This window comes from Parasteatoda tepidariorum, chromosome 4 (genome assembly GCF_982258835.1).
Source record: "Parasteatoda tepidariorum strain Cologne lab strain chromosome 4, Ptep-v5.0, whole genome shotgun sequence".
Taxonomy (NCBI): domain Eukaryota; kingdom Metazoa; phylum Arthropoda; class Arachnida; order Araneae; family Theridiidae; genus Parasteatoda; species Parasteatoda tepidariorum.
Window position 1 is genome coordinate 80,485,104 of NC_141758.1, and position 20,459 is coordinate 80,505,562.

The 20,459-nt window shown below is 27.0% G+C and overlaps 1 protein-coding gene across 2 annotated transcripts; it reads right to left on the bottom strand.

The window, feature by feature from the left end:
- Nucleotides 1-3,848: 3,848 nt before the first annotated feature.
- Nucleotides 3,849-14,725, bottom strand: LOC107453720 (dnaJ protein homolog 1). Of its 2 annotated transcripts, none has more exons than XM_087161459.1 (4): nucleotides 14,552-14,725; nucleotides 10,330-10,638; nucleotides 7,642-8,072; nucleotides 3,849-4,486 (listed from the first exon to the last, which is right to left on the bottom strand). In XM_087161459.1, the coding sequence occupies exons 2-4, from the start codon at nucleotides 10,619-10,621 to the stop codon at nucleotides 4,256-4,258; spliced, it is 954 nt and encodes a 317-aa protein (XP_087017585.1). In that variant the 5' UTR covers nucleotides 10,622-10,638; nucleotides 14,552-14,725; the 3' UTR covers nucleotides 3,849-4,255. The 2 variants fall into 2 exon arrangements, with proteins under 2 accessions (XP_087017585.1, XP_087017587.1); XM_087161461.1 differs by lacking the exon at nucleotides 14,552-14,725 and adding an exon at nucleotides 14,309-14,515.
- Nucleotides 14,726-20,459: the final 5,734 nt, after the last annotated feature.

Genomic DNA, 20,459 nt, shown 5'->3' on the forward strand with positions numbered 1-20,459 from the left:
CGGGTATCAAAGTTCAAAATCCCCGGAATTGCGGGGTTTATTATTATACATTTTTTTTTTTGTTGCATTATTATTAAACTTGGTATGTCATATAACCCATCATTTGACGGGTTATTCAAAATTGTGTTTTGTTCATTAAATTAAAGTGCCGATGTAAAAAAAAAACATTTTTACATGGCCAATAGAGTATTCGTACATAGAATCAGGTAAAAATTTTAATTTTAATGAGCTTCAAAAATTCATATTTTCTTATTTTGTCAAGAAAGTTGGCATATAACGAATAAAAATTAAGGCATCAAAACGTGTAAAAAAAATAATTATCACAAACACAAAAAAAATTTCTTAGCGATTAATTCTAATCAATAACAAATAAGTAAAATCAGAAACGTTTCCTAAATCTGCATCATATAATCCCTGATCTCACAATGTTAGACCTTTCACTTGACTTAAAGGATAGTTTTTTTTATAAAATAAAACTTTGAAAGTCACCAGCATACTTTCCCAACAGTTTCAGATCTTGCTTCGGCTCAAGCAGCAATTTCAATTCCAAAAACACATGCTGAAAGTAAAAACGTGTTTTGCTCTTGTTCTTTTATATGGAAGGTAAGTGCAAAAGATATTTTTTCTTTGAATATTCTAAAAACATGGCTAAGCAAACTACTTAAGATATACACTACCTTACAATAATGGAAGAGACAGTTTCAGTTTTTGACTTTTTTCAAATAATACTAGAATTATTTTATAGCTTTAGAAGTGCTCAGATTATGTGATTACTAATACTTATCAATAGAGAAGGTTTGAGAACCAGCAAAAAATTATGAACAAAAAAAAGTGAATTTAAAAAAAAAAAACAATGTTAGGAAACATAGCTACCATCTGGTAAATCACATTGATTACTCTGGTTATTACACGCGATAAATGTATGAAATTATGAAAAGCAAGCTAAAACATTCAAAGAGATTTGAAAGTTTAAAAAAAAAAATTTAATATTTTTTTCATGCTTTCTTATTATAACTAAAACAAAATTAAATTAAACAAAATATTTACTATAAAAATTTTTAATAACAGAAATAATAAAAAAACTTTGTAAAGATATGAGCATTTAAAGTAGTCTTTTTATACTGTGCATGATGAAAAAAAAAAAGCTTCATAATTTAGATGTGCATAGTATTCAGTAATTTATGAAAAAATCTGGTTAGAATATCTTGAAAATTTAAAAAGTTTCTAATGATTTGCTAAGTATTTTTTTAAAAGAATGCTCTGAATTACAAAGGGTTCATATTTACAGGGGTGATTGTGAGCCCAAGTCAAAATTCCGGAAAATTTCTTGAATAAAAAAAGTTTAAATCGAAAAAAAATTAAACAAGGTTTTTTTCCTTTTTTCAATATTTCTTAGTTTAATTAAAATATATTTAATATTTCACAGATTAAACTTACCTATGATGATGACCTGGAGAAGTAATTGAAATTTACAAATATGTCTTTCTTTCTTGAGTTAACGATTTATAATAACTATTTACTGATAAAAAAAGGAATATTAATCTTGAATATAAGCTTATAAAGTATCTGGCTCTCCCTTACAAACAAATAAAATAAACTGTGTTTTTAAGTTCCACCTTTGAAAATTTGATTTCAGGAAATTTTTGTGATCAATGATTTTTTGAACCTTCGATCTCTGGAAACTTCCGGAACATGGTTAGCGAAAAATCCGGAGCACAATCAGTCATGTATTTAGTATGGGGCCCGATTGTTTCATGAAATAACATTGATACCCGAGATTTTAATGAACAGAAGAGTCCTTCCTGCACATGGACGTCCACTGAATGGCAACAGGTGGTTTCATTCGATAAATCATGTTTTATGCTCTATAGAAATTATGGGCATTGGCGCATACGGCGAGATATATCGAAAAGCTAACATCCTGCAACAATTGCCTGATGGCTCCATGATAGAGAAAGGAGTATGATGATTTTGGTAATGTCATCATGCTATTTTCTGGGTTCACTCCTCATTGTGAAAGGCACAATAGGTCAACACAAGTACGCAGGTGTCCTTGCACACTATATCCAACCTTACATGCGAATGGTTTTTCCTCGTATACCAGCAAGAAAATGCAATGCGTTATAGATTGCAGTGCATGTGCGTGATTCGAAGAGCATTAGTAAACTGTGTAAGTATGCCACAGAAAAATTTAGCAGCCTACAGAGCATGGATAATATAAAGAATTTATTTTATGACTTTATGAAATACATACATAATTACAAGAAAGTTATAAATAATTAATTAAATGTGACTTTTCATAACTAAGATGCATGTACTGGAACTAGCAAGCCTATTTTTATTAAGATTAGTATCAAAAGTATATTTGCTTTTTATTATAACACATTTAATTCCAGTGTAGAATTGTATAAGTAATTAAATGCTCAATAGAAAAATGCTGATGATATTGCAAAGAACTGTGCTAGGCAAATAAATTAATGTGAAGTGAATTTACCAAAATAAATTATCACTATTTTGAAAATTTTTGACTTAACTAATGTACAAATATTTTGCCTAAGTATTTAAAATTACAATAAGCATTTTCATTGATAAAATCTAACCCTCACTCACATAGAGTATTACTCTAAGTACAACATCAGTACCAAAAGACTAGTAAATGTTCATGTATAAAAAAGCAAGTTATAGAACCTCTTTTTTGCATTGGGTATAGAAAATAATTTCATACTAAGATTGTAAATAACACGCCCTCATAAATTTTACAAAAGACTAAGTAGCAATTACTCTAAATGTTAAGATTGTTAATTTGGCAAATTTTATGGCACCTAAATTAAATTTAATGACGGAAAATAGCGATTTAAAACACAAAAGAGGAAAAAGGCGAGACATAGAACTAAGCAAACCACATTTTTACTGCGAGGGTGCAGAAAATTATATTACAATTAGATTGTCAAATATGCTCTTATAGTTGCCAAAAGGATAGGAAAAAATCCAGATTTCACAACTTACTAAATTCAGTAGATTTTACAAAAAAAATTAAACTTATAAACTTCATGAGAATTGTTGCGTTATGTACAAAATATTTTACACATAGGGAATTTCAGAATTATGGAATTAGGAAAACTGCAATATTATCCAGTTATGATTGACAACATTAAATGAACTTCAAATGTTATGCATAATGTTTACTCATAATTTTGAGTAGTAATTAGCATTTAATTCACCAAAGATAGTTAAAAAATTTTTAAATGAATTCAAAAAAAGAATTCTGAATTAAAAAAAAAACTGAAAAAGAACAAAAAAAGTTTTAAACTGATTTCTATAAATGAGGCTAACTTCATTATGTATTAGTAATACTTATTTAAATATTCAAGCAAGCAATAATCTGAGCAAAAATTCTATTTCAAAAGGGTTTTTTTTTTTTTTTTAGAAAACTTATTCAATTTTAGAGAATTTTCTCAAATGTACAAAAACTGGGAGAATTTTTATTAAACCAGTAGATCAAGAGAAACTGACAAAATCCAGTAGTCTAGTGAAAAATACAGTTCCAGAGCTGGCAGCTCTGTGCCCTTTTTAAGTTGTTAGAAAAGACTAAGATACAATGACAATGTAAAGCAATAATAAGGTAATGCCAATTTTGCAATTTGACAAAATTATGACAGTGAAAATTTGGCAAAATTTACTGCAGATTAATTCAATTTAGAAATATGTACAATGTAATACTTTAGCTACATGAGAATTTAAGTGAACTCGTAAATAAGAAAAGTAAACTACTAGAATACTTTTTTTTTTTAAGATTTGAAATAAAGCAAACATATCAAATATATAATAAGGTTATAGCAACAAAAAAAAACTCTCAAAATTCACAAATTTATTATTAATAAAATAACACATATTAATTCTTAAAAGTAATAATTACAGAAACTAGTAAAGATGGAGACTTTTGATTAGTTACTGACAATGATTGCCCTTATTAGGACAGGAATAAATATGCAAAATTTACAAACTAAATTTGCTGGAACACATATATAAATCATTATCAGCATTACATGAAGATCTTATTCAAAATGTTAAAAAACATTCAATATGTTTTGGCAGAAGATAAGGATCAAGGGTCAAATGTTAGTATGAAATCACCTGGAAATATTGGTTACAGACATCAAACGACCCTTCGACGTTTAGAAGGCAGAATATTTTCTTGGCAGATGTCTGAGCTAGTATTTTTCCCATGACCTTGGTTATCTTCTGCATCCTGGCGTCATGAGGGCAGAACTTCTTTAATTTTTCGTTTAGAATTTTCAGAGATCTCATTGGGAAAATTTATTTGAAATTTGACTATTAGATCCCCTCTACGTTCACTGTCTTTAGGATAGGGAAGACCCTTGTTCACAAAACGATGTTCAGATTCAGGATTAGTTATTTCCGTAAGATTGAGCAAGAGACTCTCACCAGTTAATGTCGGAATTTCCAATGTAGCTCCACAAAGTGCCTAAAAGGAGAATTTAAATTTTTAAACAAATGTAATATTTTATACACGAACATAGATTACAGTCCATTATTTTTTCTTCTGCTTAAGTCGGGGGATTGGCCTCAAATTTGCTGATTTGCAAGAGAAGAGGCCCGTTCGAGAAAATCTGCAATTTAAGAGTTAAAGGGAAAGGTCCTTTTCAAGATCCACACACAACAGATATTACTGTACTTTTTAGTCTATTCTTATTCAAAAGCATATTTAATATTACATATTTGCCAACTCATCCGCATTTTGAGAAAGATTTTATATTTAATGTGGTAATTCTTGGGGAGGTTGCTGCTCAGCTCTGCGTGTGTGGCGCCCAGTCTACATCAACCAGGATTTTCCCTGGAGGTGCTTTTGCCTCTCATGCCCATTATTCCGACGTGTTGCCATGAATCGTCACCAGGCCTACCTTTGTGAATCCTCTTTTTTCTTGCTGAGTAGTTACGTGCACGTACTTTGAGTCTACAGCATTTCCCGGATGCCCCCTGATGGGGGCGGGACGGGGTTAAGCTTTGATTGATTTAATGTGGTAGCAAAATTTCTAGATTCATACTTGATTCTAATTTTAACAAATTTAATTAAAATGGCGTTAACATCTATAAAAGTAGTTAAAACATACTTAAGACATACTACATTCAATATCATTCTTATAGCAGGCCTACTAGATATTATTTATGTTGCTAGCAGTAGTTAAATGTGTAATGGATGTCTGCCATGGGTGCAAGTTGGAAAAAAGGACAAGACTGAAATTTTTTTGACTGAAATACCTAACATACACAATACCCCCTCGACATATGCAAACTATCTAAGAAAGCTTTACCATAATACATCAAGTTTAAATACTGTACAAAAAATATTTATTCATCTGTCTTTTGATAAAATAACAACAAGATATAAGAAAGTAGACCATTAATGTAGACCTAAAAATATTTTTAAGGACAGAAATTTTTTTTTTCTTCCGATTTCCGTCTTCGAGTCAGTCTTGTTTCCGTCCGCGGACATTTTCGAAAGACTGAAATCAGTCCTGGGGACGGAAGACTTGCACCCATGATGTCTGCTTACAATGGTTTTCAATAGGCATAAAAGTTGCCAGATATGAAAACAACAGTTGAACATTTAATTCATTATCAAAAGTAGAAAATTTAGGCCTTAGACCTAAAAACCAGAAAACAGATATTACTAGTTTGTACACATTTTCAATGGTTTGTTAACATGCCTAGATTAAATTTTGTATAAAAAAAAGTTAATGAATTGAATTTAAATAAAAAAAAAATTACAATAAACAGAATATGAAACGTCACAATCATGATGAAATATACTTTTTGGTCACCAACACAGATAAAAGTATACCATCCCTTCACATTCAATACTGATTCTGCCTGAGGACCACTGATAACTGTTTTATGGTAGTCAGAGTGAAAAATTTAGTAGTCATGGACCACAGTTAATTTCGAATTCTGATAGTGCATTAGAAATAGCTAAAATTCTAATTTAAAAATTTATCTAGGGAAATAACGCATGTAAGTTATTATTCAATTTTAAAAATAAACTAAATAAAAGTAATAAAAACCTTTAAAGTATTATAATTTTCCTTTCGCCACAAGTAAAATAATTTGCTGTTTAATACAAATATTTCAGCTAAGCCCACTTAGTTTTATTTAAATTCCAATACTTTTGAAACATTAAATACGTAGTTTGCATATAAAAACAAGGAAGAAAGACTTGTTCACTCAAGAAAAATTTAATTCATATTTCCAGATTATTTTTTCTTCCCTACTTAACAGCTGTCAAATTGGACCTTTATCTTTACGAATAGAATAGGTTGTTCGATATTGAGCTTAAACAAAAATAACTACAATCTAAATTTCTGAATGATTAGTTTTGAATACTTAGTAATAACTATATGCAAAATAATTTTAATCATTAGAGTTGGAATTATTTATAGCAATTTCAGTGTAATTATTTAATGAATTTTATAGCTGTTAAATAACATTAACTTTTATTATTATATTTTATCTGAGTTTTGATTGGTAAATGTGAAGAAAAGAACTAATCTAAATAAAATAAAAAATCAGATTTATTATTTTTTTTTTTTGCTGTCCCACTTTTCCTATCAAACCTAACCACCTGTTTTTAGTATCCTTAGTAACTTTCTAATTTTTACACCAGATGGATACTACACAACAATTTGCGTATTTCCCCCATGCCCTTCAGATTTCTTTTGTCATAAGAAACCGGAAAAAGACAGATTGCTTTTTAAGCTTCTTTCCTAGTTAAGGTTTCTTTTTTTTTTTAATGGAGAAAAATTTTAGAAAATGCATGAAAGAATCCTTTAACTGATTTCCAGAAAAATGTAACACGGCATGGTATTTTTACTTTTAATATATGCATTCTTATATTAATTTTTCACATTTGACATACATCACAAATTTAGACATACATCATAAAGACATAACATCACAAATTTTGGGAAAATTAAATCAATTATTTTATTCAATAATAAACTTCATATTAGTTTGGAAATCCAAGAAAATTTTGTCGGAATATAAATTTTTGATTCGTGGAATTCCTCCAATCAAACATTTCGGCAGCACAATAAGAAACGTTTATAACTTTCTCTGGATTATACGAATGCATTGATTACTTATTTGCACCATTAAGTTCATTTAATATATTTGTATTGAAACTTTTAAACAAGAATATGTCTCAGGAACAATTTTATAAGTTATGCATGTTATATTATAAAGGAAAGAAATTGATTTCAAAATGCAAATAAAATGGAGAATGAGTGACGTTAACGTAATCTCCTTGATTGTTCTTTAATAGAATAAAGTAAAATTTCTGTTACAGGGAGACTCAGTAAATTTCACTGAAATAATATTATGTGCTATAATTATAAATAATAAAAACTCACATTTTTCTGCTTATCAATAATAGAAATTTTACTTTATTCTTTATTAATATACATTTTCTCAGCATTCTGTTGTTGTTGTTTTTTCTTTTAGAGTTCTGAGGTGGACTGCACAAAGGTAAAAGTTAATTTAATTTATTTTTACTCTGATTTCAGTAAATTTAAACCACCATGTCCCCCAAAATAAAAGCAAATTTACTTTGAATAAAATACTTACTTGTTTCAATGTAATATTACAGGTATACACTATATTAGTTCCATCTCTCTCAAAATGCACATGTGGCTTATCTTTGATAATAAATATGATATCAGCAGGAATGGTATCAGGATTTCTGTCACCCTCTTCTTTAAATGTTATCTTAGTTCCAGCTTTCCAACCAGGTTTGACATTAATGGTCAAAACCTTATTTTCTCTTCTAGTTACTCCATGATTAACAAAATTTCTCTCTATTCTCATTTTCTTTGTGCAGCCTATCAAAACATCTTCTAATGACACTAAGAGGTCGTGATAAATAGGCGGGTCCTTTACAGGAGGTTCTTTTCTTTTAGGTTTGGCACGTGGGCATCTAGTTGATTGAGCTCGTTGAAAATGCCTGTAGTTAGGTTTCTCAAACATATTTCCATTGGCTCCAAAAAACAAATTAAAACCTGAAATATGAACACAATTTAAAAATAATGTAAAAATACACTTAAATAATCTAAAAATAAAAGACAGCATTAAGGTTATTCTAATATTATGCAAGTCTGGCAATTTTACACCTTCTCTCACCTTGTCAGCAGAATCAAGCAAATCACAAACCTTCCTTAGTACGCTTAGGTAAGAACCTTCTCTAAAACACCTTCTCTTTTTGCTTCAATTTTGACATTCATTAATAATTTGTGTCTTCTATTTGTGGTCAAAATGCTCGGTCTTTGATTTGTTTCTAACTGTTCCTTACCTCAATTGAGAAATTTCTGAGTCTGATTTTTTTTTAATTTTTTTTTCTTTAAATTAAAAAAATTGAAAATATGCAATGCAGATTTTAGTCAGGGTTGTAAGTGACCAGAGTTTTTTCAGAAATAATAATAATAATAAAAAAAACTACTGGACTCTACTTTTCAAGATTTAATTGGGATTTTTTTTAAATTCTTTACAGTCTTAGAGTAAGTCTTGCTGCATTAATAAATACCATTAATATAATTGTGTTAATTTAGCTCTATATTTTTATATATATACATATAAAGCATTTTCAATAACAAGACTTGTGGGTCTGAGAATTTAAAATATATTTTTATAAAGTTTTCTCATTTTCTTGAATTGTTCACTATCAGTTTTCAATAAATTAAATGAAGGGCTATTTGAAAATTTTAACCACAGTAAGTGAATCTCTAATAAGTACAAAAAACATTTCACACTAATAATAGAATAAATAATAATTAAAGAACTGTAACAAAAAAGATTATCTTGCACATATCTGTAGAAAAACTCCCAAAATTCACTTTTGATACTTACGTCCAACAACAAAATACATAATTTAATTGAACTGTGCCAGTAGGATTTAATTAATTAAATTATTTTTTTCTGTTTAAAGCAAGATTCTAAGCCTTATTTGTATACTTTGATTTAGAAAATAATAAATATTTTGATTGTAAATTAATTATTTCTTAGTCCGACACCACTCCTTTTCTTTCATTATATTTTTCATCTATTATGTCGATTTTTCTTAATAAAATAAAGTGAAAAACGAACAGAAACTATCTAAATTATCTTTAAAGTTAATTTAGAATAATGCACTTTACCTCAGTAACCTAATAAAATCCACTTAATTATGCTGTACTTAAAAATATTTAAAATTGATCAATGAAGTTTGTTTATATATCTTCTATTTTCTTTCCTTCTCTATTTTTTTTTCTTCTTTCAGGTAAGCAAAGCAATTTGAATTTTTTGAGAAATAAAATATTTAACTTCATTTAGAAAAGTTTAAATTAATTATTTTGTTTAGAAGAACTTGAAAAGTGTATGTATTTGGAGCAAAACTATTTTAGAACATTTTGTAACAATTTATTTATTTATTTATTATTATTTTTTTTTTTTTTTTTGAGGAAAGCAACTTAGGTCCATATTCAGAAAAATGATTTTAAGTTTAAGCACATGCTTATACTTTGGTTAGCAAAAATGTTTGCTAATTTATTTGCCATATGCATTCAAATGTAAAATACCAAACCTTACTAAAACAGACAAAGGCATAGTTATGGCTAACAACACTGGGGACAAACTCAGCTTTTGCACGCCCTGATATACATGCACAAACACACATATATAAATATATAATAATTTGATTAATGAAATGTAATAAGCTATTAATCAAAGAATGAAATTGATTTTTCAGAAAAAGGCAAAATAAGATTTAAAATAATGAGTCAAAATGGAAAAGTGCTCAAAGTAGCTAAAACCAAATTTGTTTTAAATTTAACAATTTAGAAAGCTAGAAACACAAATCTAGCAACAAAAAAAAAAAATTCTAAAGATAAGTATGTTAGCAAAAACAGCACTTCTTCAGGGGACACACTGTCTGCTAACACACAGGAGCCTTTCTGTCCTCAGTGGTAATACCAAAAACTGACTGTGCCCTGAGGTCCCATAATGGATAAACTAAATAATAAAAAAGAAATTAAAAATTCAAAAATTGAAATGTAAATGCAATGAAAAATTAACGAAACACAAACACAGGTCAAAAGTACACGGAGAAAAAAGTAATAGTGAAACTCCCACATGTAATAAGCAAAGTTACTAATCGTATTAGAAAAAAAGTAAAAATAAGCAATATTGTAAGCAACAAAGTATAATTGCTCAAAACAATACATGAAAAACAAACGACTGGAAATACAAATATATCAAGTGATGCATGAAATAAATTATACTTACTGGGATTAAAATCAGCTCTGAATTGAGGAAACTCTGAGTAGGTGAAATGATCAAAATTTTGCTTGTTTTGAAAAGGTGCTGGACTATCGCCATACTTATCATACTTTTCTCGTTTCGTTTTGTCACCCAAAACTTCATAAGCTTCAGAAATGTCTTTAAACTTAGATTCAGCTTCAGGAGACTTGTTTTTGTCAGGATGGTACTTTAAGGCCAGCTTTCGATATGCCTTTTTAATGTCATCATCAGTGGCCTTTTCTGACACACCTAATACATCATAGAATTTTTTTCCCATCACAAAAGTAACTTCACCTAAAAAGCATTATAATTTTATATATAAATAATTATAATTTTACATATATTATATACCATAAATAAAATGGAAAATACTGCATTTTTACAAACATTATATAAAGAAAGAGAAATCAAATGAATCTTGGAAGGAAATATTTACAATAAATACATTTTAATTAGGTAATTGATAAATACTGGTCATGTTTACATCATTTTTTAGATAACCTTGTTATTAGCTAAAAAGCAATAGTAGAGATTTTTAATATTTTATATAAATGAAATATAGTAAAACATGATTTTAAAATGATTTTTTTTTTTTATAACCTATGCATTTAATCAATAAATGAATGTTAAAGATTGACAACTTGTCAAATATTTTAAATTGCTGCTATAACCTACTAAGCTATTATATTCTTTTCTCTATGTATCTATAATATTTTTTTTAATTTTTATAAACAACTTTTACAAATAAAAATTAGTAACTCCTTAATTATGTTAATTGAACTTTATTTCAAATGATTAGAAATTTATGAGTATAAAAAATAAAATAGTTTATTAATCGAAAAAGAAATAATTGATAGGTGTCAATATAACTCTTGCTCAAGATATTTTTCAAATTGTTCATTAAAATTATTTTATTACATAATTATTATAAAATAATTTTATTACGTAAGAGGGAAAACTAAAAACGATGGAGAAAATTTTTATTTTTATATCAAACAGAAACAAAATGTCTCATGAATGGGACATACTCTACAAACAGGCTGGTTTCAGGTAAGACAAGAGAAAAAAATTGTATCAAAAATATCTAATTTTGTTCTAATTGTAATAAAATATGAAAGAAGCAGGGTTTCAATAAATACAGTTTTTCTAGAAAAACCCAACCTGGTTGGGTTTTTCTAGAAAAACCCAACCCGGGTTTGCTTTTCTGGGTTTTATTGGGCTTTTCATGTTTTAATGGAGTTTTTTTCAAAAGAGAGGGCAGCAATAAGTACCTTATTTCAAAAAAGTCTATTTTAATATTAATAATCAAGTTTAATTTTATAAATTCACTTAACATATAGGTAATTAATAATTAATAAAAATAAATTGATGCAAAATTCTGAAAAAAGTTTCTTGTGACATCACAATACAAAATGTTACATGTACTCACATACAACACACGTTTGAAACTTATTTTAACACAGGATTACTTTTTATTTGTATTTTAGTTTTAAAAAATATTTGAAGAAAATTTTTTCTTTGCAAAAAATGCGAATCAAAGGCACTGACTAATCAATAGCCATACAGTCAAATCTAGCCAGCAAGGTGACTCTCCAGTCTTAAGCATAGTTAGTTTTTCCACCATAGGTTAGTTTTTTTAGGCTAAGCTACATATATATTTCAATAAAATAGCTCTTTAATATAACCAAGGATAAAAAAGAAATCAATCTTTGAAAAACCAAGTTTTACTGGGTTTTTCAGAGTGGGTTTTACTAGGTAGGTGGGTTTTTTGTAATCCTGGAAAGAAGGCACTAGATAAGAACAACATAGAAGTCATACTCAATATCAAAAAGGCACTAAAATCAGGGGTCTGTTTAGAAGAAATTTGGGTCCGTTAACGGACCCTTCACAAAATGATTTTTCTTCTAATCGGACCCTTCACAAATTTGTTTATCTTCATTATTATTTTGTTAATCGAATAAATCCTTTCCAGGGCAGAAAACAAGAAAGATGGATGTAAACGAATTAAGTTTTGTCTTCGATTCTTCCATTATTCGTCCGAAATGAATATTCAGCGTATAGGCTAAATACCAAATTTTTATATGTTGCATCGCTAGTTTAGAAGCCGCAATTGCTTTTTTTTAAATTTAATTTTTTTAATTATAATTTTACAGTGTTGAGCATTATCTTGTATGTCTTTACAATTTGAAAACTCCTTTAAAAAGTTTTTTGTTTTGTTGCCATAACGGACCCTATTTGCACAAATTCGTAAAAATGGATCCTAGTTGAAAGAATGTGAGTAATTTTTTCCCAATTTCACGAAAAACGGACCCTTCACCAAATATCTGGGCAGACCCCTGAAAATTATAACTTTTATTTAAGTGAGAAAATGATAGCATAGTGTAAGAATAATAATATTAATGAATACATTATATTAGATATCATAAATAAATACATTTAAATTTCATACATTAATGTATAATATATATTTTATTAAAAAATATATATATATATCTTTCTTAACTAGTCTTTAAAACCATTAGAATCGACTGCAAAAGAATGCGTAATTTTCTCCCAACGAAGAAATGAGAAAATATTGTTTGTTTTAAATTTATACTCATAAATAAAATTAAAATAACGATAAATGCCAAGGATCTGAATCACTATGAGTGAAAGAGTAATAAGAATTATAAGTTTCAAACTTATTAGCTAAATAAAAAACCCATTTGAAGACCAAAAAATTAACTTAATACATAGAAACAAAGCTACAAGTGTTAATTTTAAAAGATTAAAATTTAACAAGAAAAGTATAGGTACTTCAGTGAGAAATAATGAATTTTGTAATCATAGGTGGTAAGAGTGCGGGAATGAACTTTCATAGGAGTTTTTTTCATTTAAAAATAATTATTTCAATTAATACTTCAAACTTATCAGATAATATAATAAAAACATCTTTTAATTATATATTACACACATAAGCTATTCATTTTTCTAAAGAAAAAACTAAAATATCCTTCATTTCTGCTAATAAGCAGAGAATTACCAACATTTCATAACATATAATGCAACTGGGGCCAGTGACTGATTTATCATAAGGCCCTGGCCTCCACATTTCTGGCAGGAGGGTAGACTATAGTTGAGGGTGCCCCTTGATTCTTGCCAAGTTGTGATCGCGGTTGATCGCCAAGCTGAGCGATGTTGAAACCCAATCGTGATTCGGATTGGTTTAGATTTTAGAGGGTTATTTTTAAATGTTCAACGGTATATGTAATTCCAGAGGTCCGTTAGTTCTACGTTGGATACCGGCTGGTAAGGTTACTTTTGATTCTGGTCAATAATGATCGAAGGTATGTGGGCAGTCATAAAAATTAATTTTAAAAAATGTCACTGCTAGTCTGGTATTACAGACGCTATTTTCGATTCGTATTTTGCCGAATTTATGTGGCGATGGAGGTACACAGATTCTATTCATGATAAATTTAGACAGTATCTAACTGTTATTAAAGAATTCTGTGCTCCTAAATCAGAGAATATTGAAGCTTAATGAAGATGTGAGTTGTTTTTTCCTTGTCTTCCTCCATTAAATTTTGTTTCGATTCAAAATGCATTTTATTGGGTTTATTAATTTTGCCTATATTGGGTTCATTGCAAGTTTTGGCCGATGTTTTGTTGAAATTTTCCAATGTTTTATTGAAATATAATTATGTTTTGGCAGCCATTTCTGTTACTACGGTGTTCCGCGCAAACTGGAATGGCGCCAAACATAAGTCACTAATTTCACCAAGGGGCACCCTCAAGTATATTTTTCCCCTGGCAGGATTCTAATAATATTATTTCAAATAATTTTTTCTTGACTTTTTCTAAACAATTGTATATAAGAATTATGAGTAAACAAAAAGTTCAATAAATATAAGCTGTAATTCGCTAATATATCGTAATTTACTCATATTATTTTAAAGACACTTTATAAATAAACAACAAGTACATTTTGCTTAAAGGTAATGACCACGGCCCCCGCATTTCTAGCCTGCCTGGGGCTACTAATTTCAAAATTCTAAATCATCATTAATACATCAAATAATTTTTAAAGCAATGGATTAATTTTAAATAACTTAAACTTAATTGGGAGTTAAAGGCAATGTATATATTTTATTTACAGTTTATGATTCAATTAAAAATTTCAATCACAATATGTAAACAAAAGAAAGTTCTGAAAATTTTCACCAACTTGAAAGATTTTAAAGATAAAGAGTAATCACATCCGATATTTTCTTCAATATCCTTTAATTTTATATCCCTAAAAATAATCAATATTGGTAGGTAAGATTAAAAATCGATGTTAAAATAAATTGTAACATTCCAACTATCGAGATGAAAAATTTGAGAGCAATTTAAAAGTTACAGTTACAACCTCTAGCATTAATTATTATCAAAATTTTAAAAAGGCTGTTGCTTTGGCTGACCGATTTTTTAATAAATAGAGACATTTGATTGGTCAATTACGTCTTCGTTTGCATCTTTATTGCTTAATCGTTTTGTCAGGTTTGCTAGAATGGCATTTTTAGCATTTTTGTTTGCCGCAATTTTACCAATGCGCATGCCGCATGCTTGCTTTGATAATTTATTCAAACCAATCGAAGTACTTTGTAGACAATGAATATAGAGTCTTATATCCCCTCCTTTGCTCAGACAAAGACATAAAGATAGAAAGATCAATCACTATACCAAACGAATGTCAGGGTGAACTTTGACTAAAGTGGTCTCTACTCTATTTCTTTTATTTGATTTTTGTAAATTGTTATGCCAAATAATAACGTTGTCTCTATGCTAGAAAAATCTGAACACATTTTATTCAAATTCTTTAAAGATTTATAATTTGTAAACTTTAAAATGAAAAAATGTATTCTTAAAAATTGATTTTTATATTGTTCTGAAATTCAAATACTTGAGATAAATAAAATTAATAAATAAAAAAAATGCGCTTACTAAAACATATAAAAAATATGAAAATACCAAAAAAAATAATAATAATAATTAAAATAAAATAAAGAACAGTTTTATGAGCAGTCTAAGCTGCGCAAAACATTTAATTTCATGAAGAACAATAAATTGGAATAATTGTTGATATAGAGTCTCATAATTGTCTGCTAGCGTTCAATTAGTTTGTTATAAAAACTTTTGCACGGTTTTCATTTGTGTTCAATGTAAATTCAAATTATTTCTATTCAAAAAGTCTTTCAAAATATAATTTTATTCCTGTATTTAAATTACAAGTAACTTTGATATATGGGTTGTGTATAAAAATACAAAAAGGGGCCAAAAAATGTTTAGAACATTTCACAACATTTACTTAGATAGGCTATATATCAAAGATGATAAAAAAATGATTGATTTTTAAAAAATGATTTCATTGCTGTAATGAACATTTCACATTGGAATCCTATTATCAAGAAATCTGACTAACGTTTTCGTGGTTTTCCTTAGCTTACAATATTATCGCAGAATTTAGCATCGCAGAACTTAGAACTTATCGCAGAATTTAGTTACTACAATAGCTTTTATAAGTATGTTTTTATTCTGATACTTAACTTGCAAGTTACTTTGATTCCTGGATTGCGTAAAAATATATTAATATAAGAAGAGTGTTTCAGAATATTCACTAAGATGACAGATCGTATTTCGAAGATGATAAAAATAATTATTGATCATAAAATAAAATTTCACTGCGATAATCAACATTTAGCTGGAAGCCTATTACCATTCAGCAATTTAAAAGACTTTTTCGTCGTTTTCCTTCAAATGTAACGCAAATTTGATTATTTTAATTTAAATCTTCATTAAAATTAACTATTCTTATAACTTTCATGAATATGATTGTATTTCGATACTTAAATTGTTAATTACTTTGATTTCTGAATTGAATTAAAAATAATAAGCGTGTCCTTACAAAGATGATAAGCTTTACAAGGATGAAAAAAAATTATTGGTTATTAAGAAATAATTTCTTTTAGATAATAAACATCTAGTTAGAATCTTATTACCAATAAAAGCGATTTTTAAAAAAAAGCATTTTCGTGGTTTTCCTTAGCGTTTAACGCAAAATTTGATAGTTTTAATTAAAATAAGTTATTTTTAAGGCAATTGTACCTCGATACTTAAAATCCAACTTACTTTTATTTCTAGGTTGAGTTAATAAGAAGAGCTTTATGTTTTGTTCAGAAAGATGGTACACTACCTATTAAGGATAATAATAATAACAAAAATGGCCGTTTATAAAAAATAATTTCATTGAGGTGATGATGAACCACCACAAATCACCAAGCTATTAAAAAAAAAAAAAAAAAAGTTTTGTGATTTTTCCTTTGCGTGTAACGCAAAATGTGATTATTTTGATAATATTAACTAAAATAAACTAATCTTTTAATTTTCATAAATATAATTTTATTCCGAAGCCTAAATTGCTAGTTATTTTATTTTATATACCAATAAAAGCAATCTGAAAAACATTTTCGTTTGTTTTTCTCAGCGTGTAACGCAAAATTGGATCCTTTTAATTTCAATTTAATCTTGATTATAATTAGTTATTTTTATAACTTCCATAAATATGGTTTAATTCCGATACTTAAATAACGAGTTACTTTGATTTTCGGGTTGAGTTAAAAAGTACAAAAATATGAAGAACATCTCGTAATATTCACAAAGAAGTCTCTCAAAGATGCTGATTATTCATTATTAAAAAAAAATCATTGCGATTACTGAGCTTTTAAATGGAATGAAGCAATCTGAAAGATATTTTTGTTTTTCCCCTTTACGTGTAATGCGAAATATGATTGTTTTCTCAAACTTTTATTCAAGCAAGAAAAAAAAAAAAAATTTTTATGCCACTACTAGCCTCTTCAAAAACCAGAGAAAATACTTTATTTTAGAACTGATATGCCAAGAATTTGGAATTATGAAAAACTTGCCGATATATTTTGATTCAATAATAAGAATAATAATATTAATGAATACATTATATTAGATATCATAAATAAATACATTTAAATTTCATACATTAATGTATAATATATATTTTATTAAAAAATATATATATATATCTTTCTTAACTAGTCTTTAAAACCATTAGAATCGACTGCAAAAGAATGCGTAATTTTCTCCCAACGAAGAAATGAGATTTTGATGATTATTTTCTGCTTCCCTTTTTACAATTTTTTTAAAGTGAAAAATGAGAGCTTGTTACACTTTCTGACTCTTATATATGAAATATATATGAATATATATATATATATATATATATATATATATATATATATATATATATATATATATATATATATATATATATATATATAAGTTCAAAATGAAGAATAAAAACAAAGAAAAATTATAGACATATGAAAAAAAGGAGGTGGGAAATAATAAGTAAAAAAATAAACAACATTTTATTTAAAAAAAAAAAAAATTAAAAAAAAAAGAAATGTTAATTAAAAAACCGGAAAAAAAAGATATAATCTTTTCTTCAGCCCACACGATTATATCCGCAAAACAGAGTGCTTTCTGATATTGTATCAATAAAGCCAGAGCAAAATATATTAATACAATAGTGTGAGGAGCACTCAAAAATTTTTTTTTATAAAATAACTACATAAAAAAGATCATAAAAAGTTAAAATAACATGTAAAAACAGATAATAAAATAAAAGAAAAAGAAAAAACATTAAAAAGGGGGGACTATAAAGCGAGTAGCAAAATCATAACAACTTACACGGACGGATATTTTTCAAGAATGATTTAAAAATGTTTTCGCAGAAAGATTGCCAGATTACAAAAGATGAAAACAAAAGCGCAAATTGAGTGTAACAAGAGGGTTTTAAAGCGTCGTTCTTACTGCACTGCTGAAGTGATTTGTTATTCTGAGTTTTGATTTGTTAGTTACCAAGGATGGGCCCGAAATGGATGTGCGCAAGGTAATATTATACTGGATAATTTTAAAAATTGATCATAAATAGTTTTAGAAGATAGATGTTTATTTAAGAAAAAATATAAAATAGAAAAGAGAAACATAAATTGCCTGCTTTGCAAATAATTTTAGCCGCGGATTTGCACGATATGGATTAGCACATAGAAAAATTATTTAAATTATCAAAGAAAAAATTTTAATAGATAATTTTAACACGGATTTGCCGAAATGGATTTGCACATGGAAAAATTAACAAAGAAAAAATTTTAGCAGATAATTTTAACCACGGATTTGCCCGATTTATATATATATATATATATATATATATATATATATATATATATATATGGGTCATTCTCACAAAAACAGTCATTTTCATGTCCCCAGTATATTTTATGTTTGTTTTACAGCTTACGAAAAAAAAAATTCAGGGAAAGTGTCCTTCGGAATGCAAGCTAACAAAAGAATAAAAAAAAAATTATCAATTTTTATTTTTTATTTATTTTAGGTAATTAAAATATACCAATATGTCATTCCCTCACTTGTCCCCACTGCTGATTTAAAAAAAGAAAAAAATTGTTTCTGAAATAAAATTTTTTTTTTTACAAATTCGTGTTTTTTATTTCAGAATACTGAAATATAGAATTCAGAAAATCAATTTTATATTTAATTTCTGATAAAAATATTAACGCAGCACTATTTTAAACTTTGTCCCCAGAGTTTCGCGTCATTCCCTCACAACAATGTTCTTATCACCTGCAATCTTCTTAGAATAAAAATATTTTAATAAAAACTTCAGAAGTTGACAACTGGCATCATAGAACAAAATTGCAGTATGTTTCCATCTTCAACTTAAAGAAGCTTTGCTGCGGAATAAATTTCAATGAATCAAACCAGGTAAAATTTTTCCATTTGTCATTCCCTCATGTCATTTTTTAGAGTTAAATAAAATACAACTTCATCGAGAAAGTGGATAATTATATGTTGCTTTCTTGTATGAATATAATTGTATGTGATTGACTTCAGAAATTAATTAGGCCTAACTGTTATTTTTAAATTTTATTGAATTCGTCATTCCCTCACTAGTGTATAAAGTGAGGGAATGACGCTGAAGTGAGGGAATGATTCAAGATGAGAATATTATCAAATTTTTTTTTGTTCAATCGTGCCAGCCAATTTTATTTCCCAAACCTGTAAAAACTATTAAATATATAAGACTAAATTATAATAAATATTAGATATACTTAGTATGTTATCTTTTTCAAACTTTAGGTAGATGAAACTTAGATAAAAACATGTATCAAAATAAAATATCATTCCCTCACTATTAGTGTCATTCCCTCACTTTTTAAATAGTGAAAATAATTAATTTACTTATTAATTAATTTGAAAAATAAGTTAAAAAATTAATAAATTAATTTATTTATTTATTAAATTAATTAATTAATTATTAATTATTATAAATTAATTAATTATAAATCAATTAATTAAAAAATTAATTCATTTAAATATTAAGTATAATTTATAGGATATATACTTTCTTTATAATGCCATTAAATATTTCTATTAATATAAAAAGTTTCAGAGCTTTTTATTCACTTTACTTTTTTGGGATTTTATGAACTGAAAAATGACAGTTTTCGTGAGAATGAAATAATATATATATATATATAATATATATATATATGTAATAAATATGTAATATGTAATAATATAATATACATATATATAATATATATATATATGTAATAAATATGTAATATGTAATAATATAATATACATATATATAATATATATATATATATATATATATATATATATATATATATATATATATATATATATATATATATATATATATATATATATATATATATATATATATATATATATATATATATATATATATATATATATATATATATATATATATATATATATATATATATATATATATATATACATGTAAAAACAGAAAATAAAATAAAAAACATTTAAAAGGGACTATAGAGCGAGTAGCAAAATCAGATCAACTTACAAGGACAGAAAATATTTCAAGAATGATTTAAAAATGTTTTCGCAGAAAGATTGCCAGATTACAAAATATGAAAACAAAAGATGAAAACAAAAGCGCAAATTGAGTGTCAAGAGGGTTTTAAAGTGTCGTTCTTACTGCA

What these genes read in the sequence shown, in the direction of transcription:
- LOC107453720 (XM_087161459.1), bottom strand. Translation starts at nt 10,621, where the DNA reads ATGGGAAAAAAATTCTATGATGTATTAGGTGTGTCAGAAAAGGCCACT. An exon ending in CAGAGCTGATTTTAATCCCA is followed by an intron (nt 8,073 to 10,329) that starts GTAAGTATAATT and finishes TTCATATTTCAG; the next exon opens with GTTTTAATTTGTTTTTTGGA. An exon ending in GTAATATTACATTGAAACAA is followed by an intron (nt 4,487 to 7,641) that starts GTAAGTATTTTA and finishes TTCTCCTTTTAG; the next exon opens with GCACTTTGTGGAGCTACATT.